Raw genomic sequence first — 1000 nt, 5'->3', positions numbered from 1 at the left:
TTGGTATCAGAGATCGAACTCAGGACCTTGTGCTTGCTAGGCAGGCACAGTGCCACTGAGCTAAATCCCCACCCTAAGATTCTATTTCTTACTTAAGATCTTATCTGTTGCCAGATGGCTCCTGAGTTTAACATAAAAATTCATTTTTCTCCCACCAAGTAAAACTCTTAACAATTACCATACATTAAATGCTCAATATTATTATAAATGTTTTGCATAATTACCTCATGTAATCCTCACATTACCCTGTTGATATCCAAATTGCCATTTACAGGCAACAGTGCTCAAGTGTGGAAAGGTAAAATAATGCACCCAAATTTATATAACTAATCAACAGCTAAGATTAAAAACTCATCTGACTAAATAATTATATGCTCTAAAGCAAAATATTAACATCTACCATATTGAATCATTTTAAGAGATTTTTTTCTGGATTAGATCATGCAGTTGGTTCCCTTGTTCACTATAACTGGAACAGAATTATTCAGTAAGAGACTGATACCCTAGGACTATCTTTATATGTCAGGATGAAAAACTAAAGAAGCTGGTGGAACAAAATGGAACAGATGACTGGAAAGTTATTGCCAATTATCTCCCGGTAAGTTTGTAATTTTTTCTTTTTATAAAATAAAATCTCCCAAAGATTTAAATAAAATATTTCTGGAGAGGTTATTAAGATATTACATATTTGCTAACATATAAGAAGTAGGGAGAGAGATGTCCCACCCATAATTTATGTTGTAAAACCTATAATTGGGGTTTCTAAATAGATTTTTAAAAGGTTTTGACCATATATTAAAAGCAGTTGCTTCTTGTTTTATCTTGTGCTTTATTAGGATATAGATTAGTGTTCTAATGATGTGTTACGTGGTAGATGATTGAACTTGACATTGTCCTCTAGTTAGCTTCTTCTACACTTCCCATTTTCATTAGCAGCCATATTTTAAACACGTAGTTTCAAAATGCTAGAGCGCTTTTTGCGTTTTTTTTTTTTTTTGGT

The 1000-nt window shown here is 32.4% G+C and overlaps 1 protein-coding gene across 1 annotated transcript in view; it reads left to right on the top strand.

Annotated features, from left to right (window-relative positions):
- Positions 1–1000, top strand: part of Myb (MYB proto-oncogene, transcription factor) — a 40328-nt gene that overhangs the window by 11102 nt on the left and 28226 nt on the right. Inside the window, exon 5 of the mRNA XM_033763160.1 lies at positions 527–598. Coding sequence (XP_033619051.1) covers positions 527–598 — 72 coding nt within the window. The remainder of the gene's footprint in view (positions 1–526; positions 599–1000) is intronic.

The sequence above is a fragment of the Fukomys damarensis genome, unplaced genomic scaffold, assembly GCF_012274545.1.
Source record: "Fukomys damarensis isolate Sample0158 unplaced genomic scaffold, DMR_v1.0_HiC HiC_scaffold_14, whole genome shotgun sequence".
Taxonomy (NCBI): domain Eukaryota; kingdom Metazoa; phylum Chordata; class Mammalia; order Rodentia; family Bathyergidae; genus Fukomys; species Fukomys damarensis.
The sequence above is the reverse complement of the archived record's forward strand: the minus strand, read 5'-3'. Positions and strand labels throughout refer to the sequence as shown.